The sequence below is a fragment of the Oncorhynchus keta genome, unplaced genomic scaffold, assembly GCF_023373465.1.
Source record: "Oncorhynchus keta strain PuntledgeMale-10-30-2019 unplaced genomic scaffold, Oket_V2 Un_scaffold_29839_pilon_pilon, whole genome shotgun sequence".
Classification (NCBI taxonomy): domain Eukaryota; kingdom Metazoa; phylum Chordata; class Actinopteri; order Salmoniformes; family Salmonidae; genus Oncorhynchus; species Oncorhynchus keta.
The window spans coordinates 878599-904377 of record NW_026290908.1 but is presented as its reverse complement, the minus strand read 5'-3'; the positions used below and the strand labels follow the sequence as shown (position 1 = coordinate 904377).

The window sequence follows — 25779 nt, the reverse complement described above, 5'->3', positions numbered from 1 at the left end:
CATATCACAGGTCTTATATATAGTACATATCACAGGTCTTATATACAGTACATATCACAGGTCTTATATACAGTACATATCACTGGTCTTATATACAGTACATATCACAGGTCTTATATACAGTACATATCACAGGTCTTATATATAGTACATATCACAGGTCTTATATACAGTACATATCACAGGTCTTATATATAGTACATATCACAGGTCTTATATACAGTACATATCACAGGTCTTATATACAGTACATATCACAGGTCTTATATACAGTACATATCACAGGTGGCTGGTTTCAACTTCATTTGGGAGGGCTGGCTCATAGTGATGGCTGGAACGGAATACATGGAATTTCCATGGTTACCTGTTTGATAACATTGTATTCACTCCATTCCAGCCATTAATATTAGCATTCATCCCCTCAGCAGCCTCCTGTGATATGTATATAACCAGGCACTATATAACCAGGCACTATATTCTAAAAGGCCTAATTTACATTTACATTTTACATTTAAGTCATTTAGCAGACGCTCTTATCCAGAGCGACTTACAAATTGGTGCATTCACCTTATGACATCCTAATGAATATGAAGGAATTTACATTCCTTCCTTTTTTGTGTTAGAATTATTTTGAGACTAAGGAAATATCAGGTTGTTGCTCGAACTCTCAATATTTGTAATAGATTTGTGCCCTTAAATATTTACTTAGTATTATGTGCAAATTTAATACAGTTGTTTGTAGGATTACATAATTGTTGTAATTTCAATAAAATAATGTATTTATGAAAGCTGTATCTGTAAAACCGTTTGTTTTCCGTAGTTAAAATGTTACAACCTTGTAGGCCTACAGGCCAGATGAATTACATATTTAGCTGTTTTGATAAGGACTAACTTTTAATTTGCTTTTGTTGTTCTTCATTTATATTTATTCACATGTTTGTCTTATTTTACAATACATTGTAAACATTACATCATAAACCTTTTGAACATAGATAGCTATAGAACCCTGATATGTTCTATGATTTGGTTGTTTTTGTGCATTTCCGTGTGGCCCTGACCTCACCATCTCGTAGGCAGCGTATAGGCGCCACCTTGTGGCAATTTGGCAAACTGCAGTGCAGGACGGGAAAAGAGAACAGGTCTTACCTTCAGTTTATTTACAATACATAGCTACAAAGAAAAGCAAGGATGCAGTATGAAACCAGCGCTCTCTTACAATACCACTTATCTAATGTAACAAGCTTCTCAATAAAATACCTAACCAAATATCCCAATAGCGCAAAGAGGTTTCTATACCATTGTTAAAGCCTGTAATATGCACAGTCACGGTGGCCGAGAGGTTAAGGCGTTGGACTCGAAATCCAATGGGGTTTCCCCGCACAGGTTCGAATCCTGTTCGTGACGATTGTTCGCTTTTAGTATTTGCAGTTGTATTAAAGAAAACATACGGCAAATATATCGACAAAGCAGTTTCTGCTTATATAGGCTTAGTTGGATTTCGAAAAAGCTATATGGAGAATTTATGCTTTATTATGAGGGAATGAGCCCTGAACGTAACACGCCCCCTTGATAACCATGTGTTGTTCTCGTATCCCTAATTTTGACAGCTGTAAATTCATTTGAACCTGATTTGAACGATTTCCACCATCACTACTTGTCTCTCTTTCTCGCTTCAGTGACTTTAATCAAATATGTTCGCCATTGTGCCAAACGATGCTCAATTCTTGATAAAAGACGTAAGGTTGGGATTGAAGAATTTAAATTTAATCTTTATTGTGTTGGAAATGGGTGAGTGGTGAATGACAGTAAAATGTTTGTTTTATAAAAAAAAAATCAGTGTTTTATTTGGTGATGAATGAATGAATGAATGAATGAATGCAAACTTTGTTAATTCTCTCCTTCCCTCCGCCTGAAGGAAGGGTAACTAAAACAAAGGATGGGCATGAGGTTCGCTCCTGCAAGGTGGGGATCATTTCCTCATTATCCCCCCCCTCTGCTCTCTCCTTTCATGCAAACCTTCTACCTCTCCCGTAAAGTGGGATAATTGCTCTCTTCCACCCCCCTCTCCTGTCAGGTGGCTGATAAAAGTGGGTGCATCAACCTGTCTGTGTGGGACGAGGTGGGTGGACTCATCCAGCCAGGAGACATCCTCCGCCTCTCACGAGGGTATCTATCTATCTATCTATCTATCTATCTATCTATCTATCTATCTATCTATCTATCTATCTATCTATCCGTCCGTCCGTCCGTCTGTCTAGTTCTGTCTCTCTCTCTGACAATTATGTCAATATACATTGTTGTAATGATGTGCAAATAGTTAAAGTAAAAAATGGAACATAAATAAACATAAATATGGGTTGTATTTACAATGGTGTTTGTTCTTCACTGCTTGACCTTTTCTTGTGGCAACAGGAATCTTGCTGTTGTAATTTCTGTTGTACACTGTGGTATTTCACCCAATAGATATGGGACTTTATCAAAGTTGAATTTGTTTTCGAGTTCTTTGTGGGTCTGTGTAATCTGAGGGAAATATGTGTCTCTAATATGGTCATACGTTTGAAAAGGAGGTTAGGAAGTGCAGCTCAGTGTCTCTCTCTCTCTCTCTGTCGTCTGTCTGTTTCTCTCTCTCGTCAGCTATGCATCCCTGTGGAAGGGCTGTCTGACACTCTACACAGGCAGAGGAGGAGACCTGCAGAAGATAGGAGAGTAAGACACACAAACCGTTGACTTGGATGTTAATGTGTTGTAGATTTAGTTAAGGTACTGATCTGTGTTGTATTGTAGTTTTTGCATGGTCTTCTCTGAGGTGCCAAACTTTAGTGAACCAAACCCAGAGGTACTGGCCCAGGCCAACAGGCCGGTGAGTACACACACCAGAATTATCTATATTTTATTTGTCATGTTATTTTCTACATCTCCCCTCCTCCCCATCACCTCTTCCTTTCTCTCTGTTCATCTCATCCTCCCCTCCTTCTCTCTCTGTTCATCTCATCCTCCTCTCCTTCTCTCTGTTCATCTCATCCTCCTCTCCTTCTCTCTGTTCATCTCATCCTCCTCTCCTCTCTCTGTTCATCTCATCCTCCTCTCCTTCTCTCCCTGTTCATCTCATCCTCCTCTCCTTCTCTCCCTGTTCATCTCATCCTCCTCTCCTTCTCTCTCTGTTCATCTCATCCTCCTCTCCTTCTCTCTCTGTTCATCTCATCCTCCTCTCCTTCTCTCTCTGTTCATCTCATCCTCCTCTCCTTCTCTCTCTGTTCATCTCATCCTCCTCTCCTTCTCTCTCTGTTCATCTCATCCTCCTCTCCTTCTCTCTCTGTTCATCTCATCCTCCTCTCCTTCTCTCTCTGTTCATCTCATCCTCCTCTCCTTCTCTCTCTGTTCATCTCATCCTCCTCTCCTTCTCTCTCTGTTCATCTCATCCTCCTCTCCTTCTCTCTCTGTTCATCTCATCCTCCTCTCCTTCTCTCTCTGTTCATCTCATCCTCCTCTCCTTCTCTCATCCTGTTCATCTCATCCTCCTCTCCTTCTCTCTCTGTTCATCTCATCCTCCTCTCCTCTCTGTTCTCATCCTCTGTTCATCTCATCCTCCTCTCCTTCTCTCTCTGTTCATCTCATCCTCCTCTCCTTCTCTCTCTGTTCATCTCATCCTCCTCTCCTTCTCTCTCTGTTCATCTCATCCTCCTCTCCTTCTCTCTCTGTTCATCTCATCCTCCTCTCCTTCTCTCTCTGTTCATCTCATCCTCCTCTCCTTCTCTCTCTGTTCATCTCATCCTCCTCTCCTTCTCTCTCTGTTCATCTCATCCTCCTCTCCTTCTCTCTCTGTTCATCTCATCCTCCTCTCCTTCTCTCTCTGTTCATCTCATCCTCCTCTCCTTCTCTCTCTGTTCATCTCATCCTCCTCTCCTTCTCTCTCTGTTCATCTCATCCTCCTCTCCTTCTCTCTCTGTTCATCTCATCCTCCTCTCCTTCTCTCTCTGTTCATCTCATCCTCCTCTCCTTCTCTCTCTGTTCATCTCATCCTCCTCTCCTTCTCTCTCTCCAGTCTAAAGTTGAGTCCCAGAACAGTTCTTCTGTCAGTCAAAGCTCCACCCCCTCAGTCCCCACCCTCACATACTCTTCCAATGGATGCTCTCCGCTCTCCCGGAATCCAACCTATGGGAGCACAGGACAGCAGACTGGGCGAGGCTCCGGAGGTCCTGGCACCGACCCCAAGCCCACAGATTCTGTGGGCAACAGCAGGGACCCACGGCAAGGGCTAAAGAGGAAATGACGCTGGTTTCAAATCAACACGTATCTTGGGCCGAGTTGTATTTTTATTTAGCAAGTTAAATCATTTTTGTTAACGTGGCCATCATTTTCTAAGGAATGTTACACATTTGGTTCAAATAAATAAATCATAACTAAAAGATTTTGGGGGTTTGAGGTAAAGTTACTCAACTCACTCCAACTGTTTCAACACATCTGTACCGGCAGATAGCCTGCCCCCCTTTCAACACGTCCATACCGGCAGATAGCCTGCCCCCCTTTCAACACGTCCGTACCGGCAGATAGCCTGCCCCCCTTTCAACACGTCCATACAGGCAGATAGCCTGCCCCCCTTTCAACACGTCCATACCGGCAGATAGCCTGCCCCCCTTTCAACACGTCCATACCGGCAGATAGCCTGCCCCCCTTTCAACACGTCCATACTGGCAGATAGCCTGCCCCCTTTCAACACGTCCATACAGGCAGATAGCCTGCCCCCTTTCAACACGTCCATACCTGGCAGATAGCCTGCCCCCCTTTCAACACGTCCATACCGGCAGATAGCCTGCCCCCCTTTCAACACGTCCATACCGGCAGATAGCCTGCCCCCCTTTCAACACGTCCATACTGGCAGATAGCCTGCCCCCCTTTCAACACGTCCATACTGGCAGATAGCCTGCCCCCTTTCAACACGTCCATACTGGCAGATAGCCTGCCCCCCTTTCAACACGTCCATACTGGCAGATAGCCTGCCCCCCTTTCAACACGTCCATACCGGCAGATAGCCTGCCCCCCTTTCAACACGTCCATACTGGCAGATAGCCTGCCCCCCTTTCAACACGTCCATACAGGCAGATAGCCTGCCCCCCTTTCAACACGTCCATACCGGCAGATAGCCTGCCCCCTTTCAACACGTCCATACCGGCAGATAGCCTGCCCCCCTTTCAACACGTCCATACCGGCAGATAGCCTGCCCCCCTTTCAACACGTCCATACTGGCAGATAGCCTGCCCCCCTTTCAACACGTCCATACAGGCAGATAGCCTGCCCCCCTTTCAACACGTCTGTACCGGCAGATAGCCTGCCCCCCTTTCAACACGTCTGTACCGGCAGATAGCCTGCCCCCCTTTCAACACGTCTGTACCGGCAGATAGCCTGCCCCCTTTCAACACGTCCATACAGGCAGATAGCCTGCCCCCTTTCAACACGTCCATACCGGCAGATAGCCTGCCCCCCTTTCAACACGTCTGTACCGGCAGATAGCCTGCCCCCCTTTCAACACGTCCATACCGGCAGATAGCCTGCCCCCCTTTCAACACGTCTGTACCGGCAGATAGCCTGCCCCCCTTTCAACACGTCTGTACTGGCAGATAGCCTGCCCCCCTTTCAACACGTCTGTACCGGCAGATAGCCTGCCCCCCTTTCAACACGTCTGTACTGGCAGATAGCCTGCCCCCCTTTCAACACGTCTGTACCGGCAGATAGCCTGCCCCCCTTTCAACACGTCTGTACCGGCAGATAGCCTGCCCCCCTTTCAACACGTCCATACAGGCAGATAGCCTGCCCCCCTTTCAACACGTCTGTACCGGCAGATAGCCTGCCCCCCTTTCAACACGTCTGTACCGGCAGATAGCCTGCCCCCCTTTCAACACGTCTGTACCGGCAGATAGCCTGCCCCCCTTTCAACACGTCCATACAGGCAGATAGCCTGCCCCCCTTTCAACACGTCTGTACAGGCAGATAGCCTGCCCCCCTTTCAACACGTCTGTACCGGCAGATAGCCTGCCCCCCATTAATTTGCAGTAGGTAGAAGTTGTTTCTTGGAAAGAGGCAAAGAGTGAGACCAGGTTAGAGGACTTTCTCTTGAATATTTCTGGAACACTGCAGATTCTAGTGATAAAATGTCCTTACATATAAATCACACAGAGGAACAACACCCTACAAAGCACATCCAAGAGAGATAGACCTACTCATTCAAGGGTTTTGCTTTATTTGTACTGTTTTCTACATTGTAGGGCTCGCCAATGGAAGCCCATAGAGTCACTCCTCCCAACAAAATAATGTGAGAGACTAGCTCCCTATGAGTCCAGTAGGCTATAAAAGTCTGAGATCAAATAAAAAGTATGCCTATGCTAGTTCAGCATTTGAGTAAAAGTTCACAGCAGATTCACAAGTTAACTAGCCTACATATAAATTCAGATCAGTCCAAAGTCCACAGTGTATATGTGTGTGCTGGAGGTGAGCTTCTCGGGGGGGGCTGGATTTCCTTTCTATTCAGAGTCAAGTTATGTCCCAGCTAGTCTGCTATTGACTTCCTGTTTATAAGCCTTGTCCCCTGCCCAAGACCGATGGTATGTTCTTCCTAATTCTACCAAGTCTAAAAATGAAACTGAAAGTCTGTCAACGTGGGTGGAGACAGTATTTCTGTAGTAGCCAGAAGGTTTTTCATTCGGTTAGTTTGCAAAGACAATGGACAAATACAGACCGAGTGCCTGAGAGAAGTTTGAGGTGTTAGCTGCTAACGATTGCTCCACGATCGGCTACAGACACATATCCTTACTGGTTTGAGAGGCTTTCACTTTTAAACAACTGTTCTCAGACCAGTCATGCTTGACGAGGGTGTACGCTATGAGGCCCTATCAGTGGCAATGGGAGCCACGGTGAGGCCCTTGTCCGACTTTCAGAGGAACAACCCTGGCAAGACACCTGAAAACCTTTTGACTGTGGAAGGCTTTCTCATCGGTTCTGTCCTGGGCATCACCTCTCTCCTGCAGTGGCTCAGCCCTGTCTCATGGTTGACATGGGGGTTATCAGTGCTTTTCTTCAGCCAGGACAGAAGAAGGGTAATCAACACCGAACTCTTTGTGGATGAGGCAACATTCTTCGATAGGAATTTCGATTATGACTTCACCGACGTTTCCGACTCTGAGAATTTTGTGAGAGGCAATGAGAGTTACAAGCGACCGTGTGGATGGAAACGGATCGCGTTGAAGGTTCTGGACAAATACGGAGATAACACATGGCTCGGTCCAAACGGGATTCGGACATACTCGTACCCCGGGGAGTGGCCAGTGTCATACCACGGTACCAGCGAGGACGGGGCGAAAGGCATCATCCAGTCCCACTATAAAGTAGGAGACAGGCAGCTCTACGGGCGAGGCATCTACTCCACTCCTGACCTCAGCCAAGCCAGCGGCTACGCTAGAGACTTTGTGTCGAAGACAAACGGGAAAACCTACAGGATGGTCCTTCAGAACCGTATCAACCCAGCCCAACGGAAGATCTGTAAGAGAGTTGACTACTGGCTTGTTCCAGTTAATGACGGCACATCTGAGGAAGAAGAGAGGAGGATTGTGGAGAGCTCCATCCGCCCCTATGGGATTCTGCTGAAGGAGATGTGAAGGGGCATGTGATAAGAGAAGGTAAACCAAAGTCATAGGGAAGGTGTCAATTACATACTCCTCGCGTCCTCTCTCCTCGTACCTTTCTCAAAACCCATTACATGAGAAAGCCAGAGTTCCTTCCCCCCAGACCTTCTCTTCCAATCTGTTTTGAGAAGGAGACAGGGAGTATGCAATTGAGATCTTCCCATATAGAGACTTTAGAGCAGGAGGCCATATTGCTTATTTTTCAGAAATAATTGCCTTTTGAAGGAGTTAGATTATATTTCATTAATTAGATTTGAACTGCTAGATATTCCGTCGTCTTTCATCATTTTACAGTTTCCTGTCTGTCTGTATCAGTGAAGCGCCTTACTGTGTGCCATTTGTGAATTACATCTATGTTTATGTAATATGTGTTCACTATATTTTCTACAATGTATCCATTTTTCTACAGTTAATGGTGTGGCATTAATTATGCACCTTGTTTGGTGAGTTGAAATGGATCTTTCGTTCAGTGATCTGCCATTTCTGCTTTTTCATTTGTTTTACATGATTAAATGTATTATTTTGTTTCACCATATACACTTTTATCGACCTTTTTGTTTAGCTTCTGTTTCAGTTTCCTCTAGAAAATTAAACTCGTGCCAACAGATCTGTCCCTGCAACATGTTGTACTGCACTTCTGCTTTTTGAACACAGGAGGGCAGCACACAGTTTACATGACAATTTCTCAGGGTAGTCATTCTCAGCTGTGAAGAAGTGGTTTATTTTATAAAGTCACACCTGCTGTAACATGACTATTTCTCAGGGTAGTCATTCTCAGCTGGGAGGAAGTGGTTTATTTTATAAAGTCACACCTGCTGTAACATGACTATTTCTCAGGGTAGTCATTCTCAGCTGGGAGGAAGTGGTTTATTTTATAAAGTCACACCTGCTGTAACATGACTATTTCTCAGGGTAGTCATTCTCAGCTGGGAGGAAGTGGTTTATTTTATAAAGTCACACCTGCTGTAACATGACTATTTCTCAGGGTAGTCATTCTCAGCTGGGAGGAAGTGGTTTATTTTATAAAGTCACACCTGCTGTAACATGACTATTTCTCAGGGTAGTCATTCTCAGCTGTGAGGAAGTGGTTTATTTGATAAAGTCACACCTGCTAAAAACATGACTATTTCAAGGTGTTGTTAGTGTTAATGATGTTTGGAATAAAGATGCCTCAAACGGATAAAGTTCAATAGACATTTACGTATTTGCCCCTGCATGTAGTGTATTTGCATATAGAAAATAAATGATATTGTCCATCTGATGAAACTTTTCCTGTGGCATCACTTTATAATGTAAAAACCTCTCATTGTATCCATCATACTCATTAACAACACAGTAAACCTGACACCCTGTGCTGTAGGTAGACATAGGGAAACATGGGACCTCATTCCTATGATCTAGTAGTGCACGTGTCAAACTCATTCCTATGATCTAGTAGTGCACGTGTCAAACTCATTCCTATGATCTAGTAGTGCACGTGTCAAACTCATTCCTATGATCTAGTAGTGCACGTGTCAAACTCATTCCTATGATCTAGTAGTGCACGTGTCAAACTCATTCCTATGATCTAGTAGTGCACGTGTCAAACTCATTCCTATGATCTAGTAGTGCACGTGTCAAACTCATTCCTATGATCTAGTAGTGCACGTGTCAAACTCATTCCTATGATCTAGTAGTGCACGTGTCAAACTCATTCCTATGATCTAGTAGTGCACGTGTCAAAATCATTCCACGGAGGGCCGAGTGTCTGTGGGTTTTTGCTCCTCCCAAATTAGTAAGGAACTCCCCTCACCTGGTTGACTAGGTCTAAATGAAAGGAAAAACCAAAAAACCTACAGACAGTAGGCCCTCCATGGAATGAGTTTGACACACCTGATCTAGTGTATCAGAGTACCATGTTGATTACACCTAACCAAACCTCTCAGATCTCCACAACTGCAGAGGGAGAAGGAGCTAGAAGCCATTTGGGATTCTGTGCATGTTTATCTGTGGGTCTCTTTCTCACTCCGTCCCCTGTCATCTGTGGCTCTGTGTCTTCAGCAGTTTCTTATTGAGCCCGATAACCACAGAGGCAAAGTGGTTCAGACCCACAAAGTCTCCACAGATGATGTTGACAGCGGTCTGGTTCGGTCCAGGAGTCTGCTTCTCCACCCAGTCCAGCAGCAGGGAGAAACTCTTCATCGTTAACTTCCTCATCGTCAGACAGGGGTTGCAGACCACCACAGCAGTATCCTCCGTCAGGTTGAGCCCAGAGGTGAAGAAATGAGCTGTCAATCAAAGAGCTCAGCTGTCAATCAAAGGACACGCAAGCCCACGCGCACGTGCACACACACACACTAACCTGCTCTTCCTTGGGCCTTCTGCTGTTCCTCCAGGTAAGAAATGACCTCTTTGGGGTCTGCCGAGTCAGCGTACCTGTAAAGGGTCAAAGGTTACAGGTTTAACACACATCCAGACAGAGTGCCACACACACACAGAGTCCCACACACACACAGCGTACCAGTAAGGGATCTTAGGCCACAGTTCCTTGTGTTGGTGAAGAATCGTCTCATCGTCGTACGAAATGATGACCTGCTGCCCCAGATCCCAGCACTGGCTCAGATAGGGAGTCTCCTACACACACACACACACACACACACACACACACACACACACACACACACACACACACACACACACACACACACACACACACACACACACACACACACATATGCTCTCACACAGAAGATTCACACACAGAACATGTGTTTACACACCTTTACACACATAAATCACACACACCTATACAGTCACATGTGTGTTTACATGCAGTCTGTATAAAACACATGTGTGTTTACTAATGGACACTTCCTGAATACAGTCTGTAGCCAGTAGAAAACCTTTACAGTCTGTAGATAAATCACTGTGTGTTTACCTGAAAACATGAACTCATGTGTGTTTACTATACCGTACCTTTACAGTCTGTAGGGTAAAATCATGTGTGTTTACTATACCGTACCTTTACAGTCTGTAGCGTATAAATCACGTGTGTTTACTATACCGAAAAGTCTGAACTAAATCATGTGAAACTGGCACCACAGTCTGTAGTGAAAAATCACATTTACTAACTCACTAGGTATAAATCTGGCACCGTACCTTCCTGAAAACATGTGTGTTTATATAACTTTACAGTCTGTAAACTATAAATCATGTGTGTTTACTATACCGTACCTTTACAGTCTGTAAATAAATCATGTGTGTTTACTATATTTAACTCACTATACCGTAAAGTCTGTAGCATGTGTGTTTACTACCGTACCTTTACAGTCTGTAGCGTAAACATGAACTATACCGTACCTTTACAGTCTGTAGCGTTAAATCACTGTGTTTACTACCACTTCCATGTGTGTTTACTAACCGTATGTCTGTAGCGTATAAATCATGTGTGTTTACTATACTGTCTGTAGAAACTGGCACTATACACTTCAGTCTGAAAATCATGAACTCACTGGAAACCGTGTCTGCACCACTATACCGTACTTCCTGAGCGTACAAATCACTGTGTTTACTATACCGTACCTTTACAGTCTGAAAAATCATGTGTGTTTACTATACCGTACCTTTACAGTCTGTAGCGTATAAATCACGTGTGCACTATACCGTACCTTTACAGTCTGTAGCGTATAAATCATGTGTGTTTACTATACCGTACCTTTACAGTCTGTAGAGTATAAATCATGTGTCTTTACTATACCGTACTGAGGTATAAATCATGTGTGTTTACTATACCGTACCTTTACAGTCTGGCCTATACCGTACCTTTACAGTCTGTATCGTATAAATCACGTGTGTTTACTATACTGTGGGGGTACCTTTACAGTCTGTAGTGTTGTTTACTATTAAACAGTCTGATAAATCATGTGTGTTTACTATACCGTACCTTTACAGTCTGTAGATAAATCATGGGCTATACCGTACCTTTACAGTCTGTGCTATAAATCATGTGTGTTTACTATATTTACCGTCACAGTCTGTAGAACGGACAAATCATGTGTGTTTACTATACCGTACCTTTACAGTCTGTAGCGTATAAATCATGTGTGTTTACTATACCGTACCTTTACAGTCTGTAGCGTATAAATCACTATACCACACACAGTCAGCGTATAAATCACACACACCGCCCACTGTACACACACACACTGTACACACACTATACCGTACCTTTACAGTCTGTAGCGTACACACCGTACACTGTACACACACACACACAGGTATAAATCATGTGAACATACACACCTTTACAGTCTGTAGCGTATAAATCATGTGCACCTTTACAGTCTGAGCGTATAAATCATGTGTTTTACTATACCGTACCTTTACAGTCTGTAGCGTATAAATCATGTGTGTTTACATACCGTACCTTTACAGTCTGTAGCGGTATAAATCATGTGTGTTTACTATACCGTACCTTTACAGTCTGTAGCGTATAAATCATGTGTGTTTACTATACCGTACCTTTACAGTCTGTAGGTATAAATCATGTGTGTTTACTATACCGTACCTTTACAGTCTGTGCATAAATCATGTGTGTTTACTATACCGTACCTTTACAGTCTGTAGTCTGTATAAATCATGTGTGTTTACTATACCGTACCTTTACAGTCTGTACATGTGTGTTTACTATACACTTTTACAGACTATACCGTACCTTTACAGTCTGTAGCGTATAAATCATGTGTGTTTACTATACCGTACCTTTACAGTCTGTAGCGTATAAATCATGTGTGTTTACTATACCGTACCTTTACAGTCTGTAGCTATAAATCAGTCTGTAGTCTGTAGCGTATAAATCATGTGTGTTTACTATACCGTACCTTTACAGTCTGTAGGTATAAATCATGTGTGTTTACTATACCGTACCTTTACAGTCTGTACATAAATCATGTGTGTTTACTATACCGTCCTTTACAGTCTGTAGCGTATAAATCATGTGTGTTTACTATATGTAGCATAAATCATGTGTGTTTACTATACCGTACCTTTACAGTCTGTAGCGTATAAATCATGTGTGTTTACTAAACCGTCCTTTACAGTCTGTAGCGTATAAATCATGTACCTTTACAGTCTGTTTACTACAGTCTGTAGGTATAAATCATGTGTGTTTACTATACCGTACCTTTACAGTCTGTAGCGTATAAATCATGTGTGTTTACTATACCGTACCTTTACAGTCTGTAGCGTATAAATCATGTGTGTTTACTATACCGTACCTTTACAGTCTGTAGCGTATAAATCATGTGTGTTTACTATACCGTACCTTTACAGTCTGTAGCGTATAAATCATGTGTGTTTACTATACCGTACCTTTACAGTCTGTAGCGTATAAATCATGTGTGTTTACTATACCGTACCTTTACAGTCTGTAGCGTATAAATCATGTGTGTTTACTATACCGTACCTTTATAAATCAGTCTGTTTAGTACCTTTACAGTCTGTAGCGTATAAATCATGTGTGTTTACTATACCGTACCTTTACAGTCTGTAGGGTATAAATCATGTGTGTTTACTATACCGTCCTTTACAGTCTGTATAAAATCATGTGTGTTTACTATACCGTGTTTACAGTCTGTACTATAAATCATGTGTGTTTACTATACCTTTACAGTCTGTAGCGTATAAATCATGTGTGTTTACTATACCGTACCTTTACAGTCTGTAGCGTATAAATCATGTGTGTTTACTATACCGTACCTTTACAGTCTGTAGGGTATAAATCATGTGTGTTTACTATACCGTACCTTTACAGTCTGTAGCGTATAAATCATGTGTGTTTACTATACCGTACCTTTACAGTCTGTAGCGTATAAATCATGTGTGTTTACTATACCGTACCTTTACAGTCTGTAGGTATAAATCATGTGTGTTTACTATACCGTACCTTTACAGTCTGTAGCGTATAAATCATGTGTGTTTACTATACCGTACCTTTACAGTCTGTACCTTTACAGTCTGTATAAAATCATGTGTGTTTACTATACCGTACCTTTACAGTCTGTAGCGTATAAATCATGTGTGTTTACTATACCGTACCTCTTACAGTCTGTAGTCTGTAGCGTATAAATCATGTGTGTTTACTATACCGTACCTTTACAGTCTGTAGGGTGTGTTTATAAATCTGTTTACTATATAAAATCATGTGTGTTTACTATACCGTACCTTTACAGTCTGTACGTATAAATCATGTGTGTTTACTATACCGTACCTTTACAGTCTGTAGCGTATAAATCATGTGTGTTTACTATACAGTCTGTAGCGTACCTATACCGTACCTTACAGTCTGTAGCGTATAAATCATGTGTGTTTTTACTAGCGTATAAATCATGTGTGTTTACTATACCGTACCTTTACAGTCTGTAGCGTATAAATCATGTGTGTTTACTATACCGTACCTTTACAGTCTGTAGCGTATAAATCATGTGTGTTTACTATACCGTACCTTTACAGTCTGTACATAAATCATGTCTATACCGTACCTTTACAGTCTGTATAAAATCATGTGTGTTTACTATACCGTACTGTAGCTAAATTACAGTCCTGTACAGTCTGTAGTATAAATCATGTGTGTTTACTATACCGTACCTTTACAGTCTGTAGCGTATAAATCATGTGTGTTTACTATACCGTATGTAGCGTATAAATTGTGTGTTTACTATACCGTACCTTTACAGTCTGTAGCGTATAAATCATGTGTGTTTACTATACCGTACCTTTACAGTCTGTAGCATGTATAAATCATGTGTGTTTACTATACCGTACCTTTACAGTCTGTAGCGTATAAATCATGTGTGTTTACTATACCGTACCTTTACAGTCTGTAGCGTATAAATCATGTGTGTTTACTATACCGTATACAGTCTGTATCATGTGTGTTTACTATACCGTACCTTTACAGTCTGTTATAAATCTGTGTGTTTACTACCGTACCTTTACAGTCTGTAGCGTATAAATCATGTGTGTTTACTATACCGTACCTTTACAGTCTGTAGGTATAAATCAGTCTGTGTGTTTACTATACCGTACCTTTACAGTCTGTAGCGTATAAATCATGTAGTCTGTAGCGTATAAATCATGTGTGTTTACTATACCGTGTTTACAGTCTGTAAATCATACTATACAGTCTGTAGCGTATAAATCATGTGTGTTTACTATTACATGTTTACAGTCTGTAGCGTATAAATCATGTGTGTTTACTATACCGTACCTTTACAGTCTGTAGCGTATAAATCATGTGTGTTTACTATACCGTACCTTTACAGTCTGTAGCGTATAAATCATGTGTGTTTACTATACCGTACCTTTACAGTCTGTAGCGTATAAATCATGTGTGTTTACTATACCGTACCTTTACAGTCTGTAGCGTATAAATCATGTGTGTTTACTATACCGTACCTTTACAGTCTGTAGCGTATAAATCATGTGTGTTTACTATACCGTACCTTTACAGTCTGTAGCGTATAAATCATGTGTGTTTACTATACCGTACCTTTACAGTCTGTAGCGTATAAATCATGTGTGTTTACTATACCGTACCTTTACAGTCTGTAGCGTATAAATCATGTGTGTTTACTATACCGTACCTTTACAGTCTGTAGCGTATAAATCATGTGTTTACTAAATTTACAGTCTGTAGCGTATAAATCATGTTTTTACTATACCGTACCTTTACAGTCTGTAGCGTATAAATCATGTGTGTTTACTATACCGTACCTTTACAGTCTGTAGCGTATAAATCATGTGTGTTTACTATACCGTACCTTTACAGTCTGTAGCGTATAAATCATGTGTGTTTACTATACCGTACCTTTACAGTCTGTACATAAATCATGTGTGTTTACTATACCGTACCTTTACAGTCTGTAGCGTATAAATCATGTGTGTTTACTATACCGTACCTTTACAGTCTGTAGCGTATAAATCATGTGTGTTTACTATACCGTACCTTTACAGTCTGTAGCGTATAAATCATGTGTGTTTACTATACCGTACCTTTACAGTCTGTAGCGTATAAATCATGTGTGTTTACTATACCGTACCTTTACAGTCTGTAGCGTATAAATCATGTGTGTTTACTATACCGTACCTTTACAGTCTGTAGCGTATAAATCATGTGTGTTTACTATACTAGTCTGTACGTATAAATCATGTGTGTTTACTATACCGTACCTTTACAGTCTGTAGCGTATAAATCATGTGTGTTTACTATACCGTGTCTGTTTAAATCATGTGTGTTTACTATACCGTACCTTTACAGTCTGTAGCGTATAAATCATGTGTGTTTACTATACCGTACCTTTACAGTCTGTAGCGTATAAATCACGTGTGTTTACTATACCGTACCTTTACAGTCTGTAGCGTATAAATCACGTGTGTTTACTATACCGTACCTTTACAGTCTGTAGCGTATAAATCATGTGTGTTTACTATACCGTACCTTTACAGTCTGTAGCGTATAAATCATGTGTGTTTACTATACCGTACCTTTACAGTCTGTAGCGTATAAATCATGTGTGTTTACTATACCGTACCTTTACAGTCTGTAGCGTATAAATCATGTGTGTTTACTATACCGTACCTTTACAGTCTGTAGCGTATAAATCATGTGTGTTTACTATACCGTACCTTTACAGTCTGTAGCGTATAAATTGCGTGTGCGAAGTACAGCGTGTCATCTGTGTTGTGTGTTTTTAGAAAGTCTTGTGTATTTTTAATGTTTTTATGGGCGATCCGTAGATCGAAGAACCGGATTCCTGCATCCAACTGATCAGGAATACACCACGCCTATGGGAGAAAAGGACAGGGACAATCTCTAACTTAGATTGAATATAATATTAATAATACACACACACAGTTCTCTGTCTGCAGTGTGTTTGTGTGTTGTGTGTTTGGTGTGTGTTTTGTTGGTTTTATTATCCTTGTGGGGACCAGAAGTGCTCACAAGGATAGTAACTAGGGGAAAAAACAAGGGACATTTCGCCAGTTCCCACAAGGGAAAAAGGTTATTTTCGGGTTAGGAGTTGGGTTTAGGATTACAGTTACAATTAGGGGTTAGGGTTGGGGAAAATAGGATTTTGAATGGGAATCAATAGTTTAGTCCCCACAAGGATAGGAAAACCAACATGTGTGTGAAACCTGCCTGTGTGGTGGCCCAGCGGTAGACACAGGGGCGTACAATGCAGGGTGCCAGTCGATCCAGAAACTGCAGCATGAACGACTCAGAACCCAAGACAGGAGAGTGTGTATCCAAGCAGTAACTCATGCTGTCATGACTCCCTGCAAGCAGAGACAAAAAGACAGACAAAACAAGCGCAGAGTCATATGACATCAAGGAAAGGGACTGAATAGGTTTGACAAAACAGGCTGACTTCCTCTAACGAAACTCGTGACAAATGTTCTCTCGGCTAGTCCCATATAAACACAGTGTAATGAAACAGGCAGGGAACAGGTCTCGAACCCTCAACCTTCTAGCCCGAAGTCCAGTGCGCAATCGACTGTGCCGCAAAAGCATATTCAAGTGGCAGTCAATATCCGTGCTTATAAACTCAGGGTCGTTACAATAGCTTGTGCTCTATTCTATATCAGACTCTTTTTGTAATCGAAATAAAAAGGATAACAGTAGGCTATCACTCGACATTATTAAGTTCATTCTCACCGGGTATCGCCAGGTCCCAAAGCGGTGTACCCCACAGTTCCTCTGGCAGTTGAGACATCCAGTCTGCGTTAGTGGACGATGCGTCTCCGCGCTCCATTTCCACCACCTATTAGCATCTACTATTGATAGCTTGTAAACAGCGAGCGGAATGTAGCAGGACCACAGTTACAATGCTGTAGATATGTTGGATTTCACCCGGGTCTGTGACTAGAGAAAGATGAAAATGCCCTTTCCCATTTGGTCCTATTCTTGCTTCCGCATTCTCTTCAGCAGGAAGGGGACATTCCAGTTACCCCCCCCCCAAAACGTGACGTCGGGTAGCAATGGCATAACAGTGAGAATTGTGTCAAAATAAGAGTCCTCATACAAACTACCTATCAATTGTAGCTTTTTTATTGGACAGAAGATATACAATAGCCTACTAATACATGAAGTACAGTAACTATAACTGAGGCATGTTGAGTTTTGCTTAAAATCATAAAGTCACATTATTTTATTAGTGAGATTAGTGGTCAGTGGGCGCAGGTCAGTTGTGCAGCCGAGTTACTGGTTGATCATCATGGAATGATTGACAAGGGCCGGTTTTCAGTGTTTCCATTGTGTCACTCATCCAGTGAATGAATTTGCAGGAATGCCCTTTGCACCCAGGCCTGTGATCTGCAAGGAGAATAAAACACAAGCTGAATAAAACACACACACCCCAGTGGCGGTTGGTGTCGTTTCAGATTAGGGAGGAATATTTTTTATATTTATGAGCATGGCCTTATTTCTAATACAGCATGTTGGATGACTGTCATTCATATTCCATTTGCCCAGCTCATTGCAACCAATAGGTTTAGGCTACTAAACTACTAGCCAGATGTTTGAGTAGTCTAAATTGGGTAAGTGAAAGTGAAAAATTACAATGAAATAGGCCTACAACAGCTCTCTCTCTCTCTCTCCCTCTTTCTCTCTGATGCTTCTCAAATTTTTAAGTAATTAATTTGTTAAAAACTGTTCAATCATAGTCTTTCTCTCTCTTTGAGTCAACTACTCCCCACATTTCATGCACTGCAGTGCTAGCTATATGTAGCTTATGCTTTCAGTACTAGATTCATTCTCTGATCCTTTGTCTGGGTGGACAACATGTCAGTTCTTGCTGCAAGAACTCTGATATGTTGGAGGTCCTCTGGAAGTCGTCATGATTATGAAAGGGGGGGGGTGAACCATGAGCCTCCTAGGTTTTGTATTGAAGTCAATGTACTCAGAGGGGGATGGAAAATAGCTGTCCTCTGGCTACACCGTGGTGCTACCACAGAGAGCTGTTCAGGCTACTGTAGACCATTACAAAACAGTGTTTTAATCAGTTATTTGGTCAAATGTGAATACATTCAGTATAGTTTTATCTAAAAAGGATCACTTTTTTAATGTTTCACTTTTTTTATTTTCTGAAATTTACTGCGTCGGATGGTCCTCCCCTTCCTCCTCCGAGGAGCCTCCACTGACACACACACACACGTACCCTAAAGACACATCCTGCCTGCGGTTGCTTGGCCATGTCTGCCTCATCCATTCCCTTACAGGCTGAGGTCACGTACAGGTCTGAATAGTCTCTACCCCCGAAACAACATGATGTTGTCTTATCCACCGGTAGCATCACTGTCTGCAAACGCACCCCTGAGAAGAGGGGGAGGGAAGATGGAGAGGGACAAATGAGAGAGGGAGGCAGCAGAGAGAGAGAAGAGGGGGAGGGAAGATGGAGAGGGACAAATGAGAGAGGGAGGCAGCAGAGGGAGAGAAGAGGGGGAGGGAAGATGGAGAGGGACAAATGAGAGAGGGAGGCAGCAGAGGGAGAGAAGAGGGGGAGGGAAGATGGAGAGGGACAAATGAGAGAGGGAGGCAGCAGAGGGAGAGAAGAGGGGAGGGAAGATGGAGAGGGAGAAATGAGAGAGGGAGGCAGCAGAGGAGAGAGAAGAGGGGGAGGGAAGATGGAGAGGGACAAATGAGAGAGGGAGGCAGCAGAGGGAGAGAAGAGGGGGAGGGAAGATGGAGAGGGAGAAATGAGAGAGGGAGGCAGCAGAGGGAGAGAAGAGGGGAGGGGAAGATGGAGAGGGAGAAATTAGAGAGGGAGGCAGCAGAGGGAGAGAAGAGGGGAGGGAAGATGGAGAGGGACAAATGAGAGAGGGAGGCAGCAGAGGGAGAGAAGAGGGGAGAGAAGATGGAGAGGGACAAATGAGAGAGGGAGGCAGCAGAGGGAGAGAAGAGGGGGGGAAGATGGAAGGGACAAATGAGAGAGGGAGGCAAGAGGGAGAGAAGAGGGGAGGGAAGATGGAGAGGGACAAATGAGAGAGGGAGGCAGCAGAGGGAGAGAAGAGGGGGAGGGAAGATGGAGAGGGACAAATGAGAGAGGGAGGCAGCAGAGGGAGAGAAGAGGGGAGGGAAGATGGAGAGGGAAAAATGAGAGAGGGAGGCAGCAGAGGGAGAGAAGAGGGGAGGGAAGATGGAGAGGGAGAAATGAGACAAGAGGAGAGAAGAGGGGAGGGAAGATGGAGAGGGAGAAATGAGAGAGGGAGGCAGCAGAGGGAGAGAAGAGGGGGAGGGAAGATGGAGAGGGACAAATGAGAGAGGGAGGCAGCAGAGGGAGAGAAGAGGGGGAGGGAAGATGGAGAGGGACAAATGAGAGAGGGAGGCAGCAGAGGGAGAGAAGAGGGGAGGGAAGATGGAGAGGGAGAAATGAGAGAGGGAGGCAGCAGAGGGAGAGAAGAGGGGAGGGAAGATGGAGAGGGAGAAATGAGAGAGGGAGGCAGCAGAGGGAGAGAAGAGGGGAGGGAAGATGGAGAGGGAGAAATTAGAGAGGGAGGCAGCAGAGGGAGAGAAGAGGGGAGGGAAGATGGAGAGGGACAAATGAGAGAGGGAGGCAGGAGGAAGAGAAGAGGGGAGGGAAGATGGAGAGGGAGAAATTAGAGAGGGAGGCAGCAGAGGGAGAGAAGAGGGGAGGGAAGATGGAGAGGGAGAAATGAGAGAGGGAGGCAGCAGAGGAGAGAAGAGGGGAGGGAAGATGGAGAGGGAGAAATGAGAGAGGGAGGCAGCAGAGGGAGAGAAGAGGGGGAGGGAAGATGGAGAGGGAGAAATGAGAGAGGGAGGCAGCAGAGGGAGAGAAGAGGGGAGGGAAGATGGAGAGGGAGAAATGAGAGAGGGAGGCAGCAGAGGGAGAGAAGAGGGGAGGGAAGATGGAGAGGGACAAATGAGAGAGGGAGGCAGCAGAGGGAGAGAAGAGGGGGAGGGAAGATGGAGAGGGACAAATGAGAGAGGGAGGCAGCAGAGGAAGAGGGGGAGGGAAGATGGAGAGGGAGAAATGAGAGAGGGAGGCAGCAGAGGAAGAGGGGAGGGAAGATGGAGAGGGACAAATGAGAGAGGGAGGCAGCAGAGGAAGAGGGGGAGGGAAGATGGAGAGGGACAAATGAGAGAGGGAGGCAGCAGAGGGAGAGAAGAGGGGGAGGGAAGATGGAGAGGGAGAAATGAGAGAGGGAGGCAGCAGAGGGAGAGAAGAGGGGGAGGGAAGATGGAGAGGGAGAAATGAGAGAGGGAGGCAGCAGAGGGAGAGAAGAGGGGGAGGGAAGATGGAGAGGGACAAATGAGAGAGGGAGGCAGCAGAGGGAGAGAAGAGGGGGAGGGAAGATGGAGAGGGAGAAATGAGAGAGGGAGGCAGCAGAGGGAGAGAAGAGGGGGAGGGAAGATGGAGAGGGAGAAATGAGAGAGGGAGGCAGCAGAGGGAGAGAAGAGGGGAGGGAAGATGGAGAGGGAGAAATGAGAGAGGGAGGCAGCAGAGGGAGAGAAGAGGGGAGGGAAGATGGAGAGGGAGGAATGAGAGAGGGAGGCAGCAGAGGGAGAGAAGAGGGGGAGGGAAGATGGAGAGGGACAAATGAGAGAGGGAGGCAGCAGAGGGAGAGAAGAGGGGAGGGAAGATGGAGAGGGACAAATGAGAGAGGGAGGCAGCAGAGGGAGAGAAGAGGGGAGGGAAGATGGAGAGGAGAAATGAGAGGGGAGGCAGCAGAGGGAGAGAAGAGGGGGAGGGAAGATGGAGAGGGACAAATGAGAGAGGGAGGCAGCAGAGGGAGAGAAGAGGGGGAGGGAAGATGGAGAGGGACAAATGAGAGAGGGAGGCAGCAGAGGGAGAGAAGAGGGGAGGGAAGATGGAGAGGGACAAATGAGAGAGGGAGGCAGCAGAGGGAGAGAAGAGGGGGAGGGAAGATGGAGAGGGACAAATGAGAGAGGGAGGCAGCAGAGGGAGAGAAGAGGGGAGGGAAGATGGAGAGGGACAAATGAGAGAGGGAGGCAGCAGAGGGAGAGAAGAGGGAGAGGGAGAAATGAGAGAGGGAGGCAGCAGAGGAAGAGGGGGAGGGAAGATGGAGAGGGACAAATGAGAGAGGGAGGCAGCAGAGGGAGAGAAGAGGGGGAGGGAAGATGGAGAGGGAGAAATGAGAGAGGGAGGCAGCAGAGGGAGAGAAGAGGGGAAGGGAAGATGGAGAGGGACAAATGAGAGAGGGAGGCAGCAGAGAGAGAGAGAAAAAGGGGGGGATTGGTGGTTTTTACATTCATATTACAATATACTGTAACTGTTACACTCTGACACATATAGGCAGGTACACACACACACCTGTCTGTGGGTCAATCTGAATCACTCTGCCTCCACTGTAGCAGGCGACCCAGAGTCTACCGTCTGCGTCAATACACATGCCATCAGGAATCCCCTCCCCCTCGTCCATCTTATACACCATCCGCCGGTTACCTACACACACACACGGCTGTCGATGTAGTACAAGGTTTATGTGTGTGTGTGTGTGTGTGTGTGTGTGTGTGTGTGTGTCTCACTGATACTCCCGGTGTTGATGTCATAGTTGAAAGCTTCCACAGTGTAGGTGAGGCTGTCTATGTAGTAGAAGGTTTTGTGGTCCAGGGACCAGTCCAGACCGTTTGAGATGTCCACCTGGTCAAATAATAAAAACAGCAACATAAAGGATAGCTTCAGTCTCTACTCATCTAATACCTTATAGGATTAGTCTTTGCTACTGTTTATCTCACACTAACACTTAACTGTTTATGCTAGAAACGATCATTGAGAACATTCCACTTCCACCCTTATGTGTCACCTGATTGAAATGTTTGACTACAATGTGGTCCTTGTTCAGGGAGAACAGAGAACCCTGCTTCAGCTCTAGAACTGTAGGACGTTCCTCTATCGCCATGGTACCTGACAGAACACAGTTAACAGAACATTTACATGGAACACAAAACAGATGCGGTAGAAGAGAGGTTGATGGATTAATGGATTGTCAAATGAATTGATCTATCAATCTCTACCTGCAAAGAGGCGTCCAGCAGGGTCCACCTTGCCGTCATTAAAGCGGTTGTTGGGTTTGTCTTCATCGATGACAGCGATGGTGGAGATGGACTTGGACTCCCAGTCCAGCGCTCCAAAACTCCGTCCCTCTCCGATCACATAGCCTCCAGACCGCCGGGGGACCGCACAGCCCACAAACTTCTCTGGGGGGAGGAGTGGGGATTGGTGAGGAGGGGAGCAGGGAGAGGGACGGGGGGAGTTGGAAACAGGGAGGAGTGGGGATTGGAGGAAGAGAAGAGAGGGAAAAGGTGAGGAGAGGAAGCAGGGAGAGGGATGGGGGGAGTTGGAAACAGGGAGGAGTGGGGATTGGAGGAAGAGAAGAGAGGGAAAAGGTGAGGAGAGGGAGCAGGGAGAGGGACGGGGGGAGTTGGAAACAGGGAGGAGTGGGGATTGGAGGAAGAGAAGAGAGGGAAAAGGTGAGGAGGGGAGCAGGGAGAGGGACGGGGGAGTTGGAAACAGGGAGGAGTGGGGATTGGAGGAAGAGAAGAGAGGGAAAAGGTGAGGAGAGGGAGCAGGGAGAGGGACGGGGGAGTTGGAGGGAGGAGGGATTGGAGGAAGAGAAGAGAGGGAAAAGGTGAGGAGAGGGAGCAGGGAGAGGGACGGGGGGAGTTGGAAACAGGGAGGAGTGGGGATTGGAGGAAGAGAAGAGAGGGAAAAGGTGAGGAGAGGGAGCAGGGAGAGGGACGGGGGGAGTTGGAAACAGGGAGGAGTGGGGATTGGAGGAAGAGAAGAGAGGGAAAAGGTGAGGAGGGGAGCAGGGAGAGGGACGGGGGAGTTGGAAACAGGGAGGAGTGGGGATTGGAGGAAGAGAAGAGAGGGAAAAGGTGAGGAGGGGAGCAGGGAGAGGGACGGGGGAGTTGGAAACAGGGAGGAGTGGGGATTGGAGGAAGAGAAGAGAGGGAAAAGGTGAGGAGGGGAGCAGGGAGAGGGACGGGGGAGTTGGAAACAGGGAGGAGTGGGGATTGGAGGAAGAGAAGAGAGGGAAAAGGTGAGGAGGGGAGCAGGGAGAGGGACGGGGGGAGTTGGAAACAGGGAGGAGTGGGGATTGGAGGAAGAGAAGAGAGGGAAAAGGTGAGGAGGGAGCAGGGAGAGGGACGGGGGGAGTTGGAAACAGGGAGGAGTGGGGATTGGAGGAAGAGAAGAGAGGGAAAAGGTGAGGAGAGGGAGCAGGGAGAGGGACGAGGGGAGTTGGAAACAGGGAGGAGTGGGGATTGGAGGAAGAGAAGAGAGGGAAAAGGTGAGCAGGGAGAGGGACGGGGGGAGTTGGAAACAGGGAGGGTTGTAAAAATAAAAATACAGAACATGACAGGAGTATAAGGTGTGCTGTTGCTACCTCAGAGCCCAAACAACCCGGAATTTGTAAGTCGCTCTGGATAAGAGCGTCTGCTAAATGACTTAAATGTAAATGTAAATGAAGAACAAACTGGATCTACAAAATAGAAGTTCAAGAAAAAGATCTTTACTGAACCTTAGTTAGAGACATGTTCACCCAGGATCACAGCTGCCTTTCTGATTGGTTTACCTGTGGCCACTGTCTCTTTCTGATTGGTTGCTGGGTTCCAGCGGTGGATCTTCTGTCCTGATATGTCCACAAAGAGCAGAGTTCCTTCTTTCTCCTCCCACACCGGCCCTTCTCCGATCTCACATCTCTCTTTCACCACACACTCCACCTTCACAGACATGACTAAAGCAATTTGACACACACACACACACACACACACACACACACACACACACACACACACACACACAGGGGCATCATGCACCCCAAGAATCTGAGTGTAATATTCGTAGTGTAAACATACTAAATTGTAATTGTATGCATTTTACCGCCGTATCATACTGCGCTATGATTGGTTAAGACCACACAGGTGGTGAGGCTATCTTCGGTTGATCATGGTTGGAGACACGTGAACATGCCAGTTATAGCTAGTTAATAAAGAGCTGCGTTTAGAAATATCCTGCATGTTATTATTTTGTACGAAGCGCGCAAAACAACACTGAGGGGACACAAAGTACCAGGTCTTTTAGATTTAACACCAAAAGTAGATCACTTTTGCAACAGTCAAATTGAAGTCTAAAACATCTGGTTTCCCATAAAACGTTTTTTCCCCCCAAGATAGTTACTCTTAATATACATTAATGTACAAAACATTAAGAACACCTGCTCTTTCCATGACATAGACTGACCAGGTGAATCCAGGTGAAAGTTATGATCCCTTGTTAAATTCACTTCAAATCAGTGTAGATGAAGGGGAGGAGAAAGGTTAAATGATGTTTAAGCCTTGAGACTTCGGATTGTGTATTTGTGCCAGAGAGAGGGTGAATGGGCAAGATAAAGTGTGCCTTTGAACAGGGTACTCTGCGAGTTAAACACCGTAGCCTGCACAGCTGTTGAATTATCTCTTAGGCAGCGAGTGAACTTCTAATTCACTCAGTCTCATTTCTATAAGTAGCCCCCATATAAATGACTGCACTACACCGATTTGTTTAGACTTTTAGCCAACAGTTGGCTAGGATACTATAACTTGCAACTTTGTTTATGATTTCTCAGAAAACAACACATCGTACAGACACGGATACATTACCTGTTTTACACGCCGAAGTCGACTGAAGAGCTTCTGAATCACGTGACAGCAAGTGTCTCGTCGCTCACAGCCAGACATAGACAAATAAACAGACCATGTGACAGGGGTAGTCCCGCTCCCCCAGCAGTACCTCTTTCTCAACTGAAAACGTATGCCGTCAGCAAAAAAAAAGCGTCGTAAATTTGGACCATAAATTCCAATTTATACTGTAACATTTGACATGAACCCCCCCAACACACACACACACACACAGTGGGCCTGTAGTTACGGTATAGCTGTTGAATGTCGTCTATCCACTTTTATGCACCTTTTTTCTGACCTGATGCTTTTACACAATAGCCTACATACAATATGCCCTGTTGATTGTTACAGAAAGCAACAGTAATTTAGAATTTCTTGTTTTCTCCAGCGGCCTAGTTCCCATAATGTTCCCTATAGGACACC

General features: G+C 44.8%; 3 protein-coding genes, 3 long non-coding RNA genes and 1 other non-coding gene across 91 annotated transcripts in view; 4 read left to right on the top strand and 3 right to left on the bottom strand.

Annotated features, from left to right (window-relative positions):
* Positions 1 to 4408, top strand: part of nabp1b (nucleic acid binding protein 1b) — a 5665-nt gene extending 1257 nt beyond the window's left edge. For 24 of the 50 annotated variants that reach the window (XM_052515650.1, XM_052515652.1, XM_052515648.1 and 21 more), the window contains 6 exons: positions 1 to 1788; positions 1916 to 1962; positions 2075 to 2166; positions 2635 to 2706; positions 2785 to 2860; positions 4043 to 4408. The exon at positions 1 to 1788 is cut by the window's left edge. In XM_052515650.1, the coding sequence (XP_052371610.1) occupies positions 1692 to 1788; positions 1916 to 1962; positions 2075 to 2166; positions 2635 to 2706; positions 2785 to 2860; positions 4043 to 4270 (612 nt within the window). In that variant the 5' untranslated portion in view covers positions 1 to 1691 and the 3' untranslated portion in view covers positions 4271 to 4408. The remainder of the gene's footprint in view (positions 1789 to 1915; positions 1963 to 2074; positions 2167 to 2634; positions 2707 to 2784; positions 2861 to 4042) is intronic. The other 26 variants (XM_052515676.1, XM_052515672.1, XM_052515666.1 and 23 more) reach the window with 8 other exon arrangements.
* On the top strand, positions 1323 to 1404 carry trnas-cga (transfer RNA serine (anticodon CGA)). Its single transcript has one exon. It is a non-coding gene; the product is annotated as a tRNA-Ser (tRNA).
* A 4523-nt stretch (positions 4409 to 8931) lies between the features above and the next one.
* On the bottom strand, positions 8932 to 17663 carry LOC118376908 (PI-PLC X domain-containing protein 1-like). Its single transcript, XM_052515683.1, has 6 exons — positions 17368 to 17663; positions 16852 to 16988; positions 16338 to 16496; positions 10174 to 10286; positions 10015 to 10088; positions 8932 to 9940 (listed from the first exon to the last, which is right to left on the bottom strand). The coding sequence occupies exons 1-6, from the start codon at positions 17462 to 17464 to the stop codon at positions 9690 to 9692; spliced, it is 831 nt and encodes a 276-aa protein (XP_052371643.1). The 5' UTR covers positions 17465 to 17663; the 3' UTR covers positions 8932 to 9689.
* LOC127928557 (uncharacterized) lies at positions 11353 to 16236 on the bottom strand. 35 transcript variants are annotated; one of them, XR_008131631.1, is made up of 8 exons: positions 15962 to 16206; positions 15564 to 15798; positions 14920 to 15295; positions 14061 to 14154; positions 13316 to 13409; positions 13142 to 13188; positions 12414 to 12460; positions 11722 to 11773 (listed from the first exon to the last, which is right to left on the bottom strand). It is a non-coding gene; the product is annotated as an uncharacterized LOC127928557 (long non-coding RNA). The 35 variants fall into 35 exon arrangements; XR_008131628.1 differs by lacking the exons at positions 11722 to 11773; positions 12414 to 12460 and adding an exon at positions 11353 to 11367; XR_008131630.1 differs by lacking the exons at positions 11722 to 11773; positions 12414 to 12460 and adding an exon at positions 11577 to 11595.
* On the top strand, positions 12096 to 16204 carry LOC127928558 (uncharacterized). Of its 2 annotated transcripts, none has more exons than XR_008131638.1 (3): positions 12096 to 12188; positions 13331 to 13565; positions 16071 to 16204. It is a non-coding gene; the product is annotated as an uncharacterized LOC127928558 (long non-coding RNA). The 2 variants fall into 2 exon arrangements; XR_008131640.1 differs by lacking the exon at positions 12096 to 12188 and adding an exon at positions 12533 to 12547.
* An 81-nt stretch (positions 17664 to 17744) lies between the features above and the next one.
* Positions 17745 to 25521, bottom strand: rgn (regucalcin). Its single transcript, XM_052515709.1, has 8 exons — positions 25336 to 25521; positions 24270 to 24431; positions 22708 to 22890; positions 22497 to 22597; positions 22219 to 22333; positions 22004 to 22135; positions 18869 to 19023; positions 17745 to 18024 (listed from the first exon to the last, which is right to left on the bottom strand). The coding sequence occupies exons 2-8, from the start codon at positions 24427 to 24429 to the stop codon at positions 17974 to 17976; spliced, it is 897 nt and encodes a 298-aa protein (XP_052371669.1). The 5' UTR covers positions 24430 to 24431; positions 25336 to 25521; the 3' UTR covers positions 17745 to 17973.
* LOC127928560 (uncharacterized) lies at positions 22901 to 23906 on the top strand. The gene is made up of 3 exons (XR_008131643.1): positions 22901 to 23163; positions 23322 to 23405; positions 23572 to 23906. It is a non-coding gene; the product is annotated as an uncharacterized LOC127928560 (long non-coding RNA).
* Positions 25522 to 25779: the final 258 nt, after the last annotated feature.